Source organism: Etheostoma spectabile, chromosome 18 (assembly GCF_008692095.1).
Source record: "Etheostoma spectabile isolate EspeVRDwgs_2016 chromosome 18, UIUC_Espe_1.0, whole genome shotgun sequence".
Lineage (NCBI taxonomy): Eukaryota > Metazoa > Chordata > Actinopteri > Perciformes > Percidae > Etheostoma > Etheostoma spectabile.
The window spans coordinates 15453761-15456266 of NC_045750.1; the positions used below are offsets into that span (position 1 = coordinate 15453761).

At 40.3% G+C, this 2506-nt stretch overlaps 1 protein-coding gene across 4 annotated transcripts in view; it reads left to right on the forward strand.

The window, feature by feature from the left end:
• trdn (triadin) overlaps positions 1-2506 on the forward strand; it is a 13607-nt gene that overhangs the window by 7831 nt on the left and 3270 nt on the right. For 2 of the 4 annotated variants that reach the window (XM_032543500.1, XM_032543499.1), the window contains exon 3: positions 1114-1155. The exons of the other annotated variants lie outside the window; for them this stretch is intronic. In XM_032543500.1, the coding sequence (XP_032399391.1) occupies positions 1114-1155 (42 nt within the window). The remainder of the gene's footprint in view (positions 1-1113; positions 1156-2506) is intronic. 4 annotated transcript variants of the gene reach the window in all.

Consider the following 2506-nt stretch of genomic DNA (forward strand, 5'->3'; position numbering starts at 1 on the left):
GGTGCTGTTGCCAGTTTGGTGCTGGTTCTACTCGCCAATTATCTAAGAACCAGCTGGGATTTCCACATCCTGAGAGCCAACGGACAGTTGGTTTCCTCCACAGACCACGGTTGTTTCGGTTTCCCATCCATGTCAAAAGCTAACATTCACAGCTCTCTATGGTCAACAGCTGACCGGTGTTTTATAAATGTCGGCCAGAAGTTATGGTTTTGGAACGTCATGATAACCCCGCCCCCAATACCTGAATTAACCGGTTCTTATCTCTAGACCAGCGCTAAGTTGGTGCTGAGTTGGAACCTGTTTTCTTGGCCCAGAGCCAGGTTTATTTGTGTGGAAAAGCAAAGAACCGGTTTGATATTTGGCACTGACTCCGAACCAGCACCAGAACTGCCTTGGTGGAAAAGACAAATGGGTGGAACCTCCATCGGCACTGGAACAATATCCTTAAATAAAATGTTAGTATAGGCTATTCGGCACTAAATCTATAATAATATAGACAGTGTTCAATCGCTAGACACAATTATTTTCCGGCATGTCAGATAGAAAATGTGAAATTTGTCTACAGGCCAGCATTGAACATTTACAGTATGGGGTTTCAATAATGAATGGAAATATATTGTAATATATATAAACTAAGCTTTTTTAAAAGGACTTTGCTACTGTCTCTATATTTAGTAACAAATTCCATTGTTCTATTTGGAAATGATAGGAAAATCTTTCAGAAAAATGGACTTCAGTCACATAGGCATAATGGTAAACATTAGGATGTAGTGATCTAAACAGACCTGACACACAAAGGTCAAACTGCCTCCGATCTTCCAACCACACAACAAGAAATCAATCCCTTTGATTTTTTTTGTGAATTCCAGTGTGTGGTTATTTTACCGTGATGATGACCTATCAATCAATTCTACTGCTCCTTATCACTCCCACCACTACTACACATCAACATTTAGGCTATTTGGACTATTCTACTGTGTAAGGATAGTCCTGCCTCACACATCCAACAGACCCATCTTTAACTCCTCTCCTCAACTCTCCTCCTTCCTTCAACCCCACCCTTCACCTCTTCTCCATCCTCATGCTGTCAATCACCTGCCATCCCATCCAAAGAGTACACATCATACTGTGACGACCCCGTGTGTTTATCTTCTGGTAAAAACAGCAAAACCACTGACAGTTTGGCTACACTGCATGCTTGTTGCCCCGGACCAGGGATGATGAAGTTATACATGATGCTTGTCTAATATGTGTCCAGTATTTCAAACGCAAGCGTCTGTTTGTAACATTTTAAAGGGTAAATCAACACTAAAGCAGCACATATAGCATATATGGTGCTCTCTATTGGTTGAAATGCATCACAAGCACATGCTAACTTACACCACTGTCCCGTTACTCACAATACGTGTAAATGCTAAATGTCAGTTAGCGAGTCAGTTATAGTAACAAGCTCATTTAGCTCAGTAGGTGTATTTTGTACCTGCTGTCTCATCTGCAAACCTTTTCCCTTTTTTGGAGCAATTAACATTAACGGAAGGTTTAATTAAACTCCTCCAGCTCTCTGTTCTCTTAAAGGTTAGCATTGTCAAGATGACTTGATTTTAAGAATATATGTGGCTGTGCTAGCTTAAGTGTTCAGGGATGATTTACCCTTAAAGCATTGTTTCCTGATGTAAAACTTTTGTTAACTTAATTACTGACATGTTTGTTCTTGTCTACTGTTATAATGCAAACTGTTTATAAGCCTGTCAGCTACAGACGGATGGCATATTAAAGGAAAAAAGAGAGAGCTGTCTGACAAGTTCCTCAAAAATCTCCCAAAGGCTCACAACTGGGTAAATTGGCATCTGTGTGACTGTTCCACTTCACTCACTCATTCAGGTTTTCCTTTAATTTGTCACCAGTCTGTGTATTCTCCGTCCCTGTCTTCATGAGCATGACAACTCAAAACATGTGTATGCATAATCTGCATTACCAGTGGGAAATAGCATATAGGCTACATGTGTTTTCTCTACCTGTGATACACAGGCTTAAAATAGATAAAGGTATTGGGTTACGACCGTTGTGTATAATGACAACATCAATCTGTCAGCCTGTTGGAGATTGAGTCCCTCAATGACATTTTCTTTATTTCATGTAGCGATATCAAGACAATTTCAAATATTTTCACCAAGTCTACAGAAGTAAGAAAGGTTTCTCCCAGGGCAAAGGATAGTGCTGAGCTGAGGAGTAAATGCCCACAAAAAGCAAAGCGTCCCCTGTACATTGCAGTTATCTTCCATTTTCTGAAGCAAATATACAAGTTGACAATGACAAAATGCTGGGCTGCATTTTTAATCACAAGGCTTTTCTCTATCATGACATTTCAATAAAGGCCAGTGTGTGTAAATGAAACAGCAAGGAGACATTCTCGGACAATAAAGAAGAAGTGCAATTCTCCTTGTTGGGAAAGAGCTTGTGTGTGTGTGTGTGTGTGTGTGTGTGTGTGTGTGTGTGTGTGTGTGTG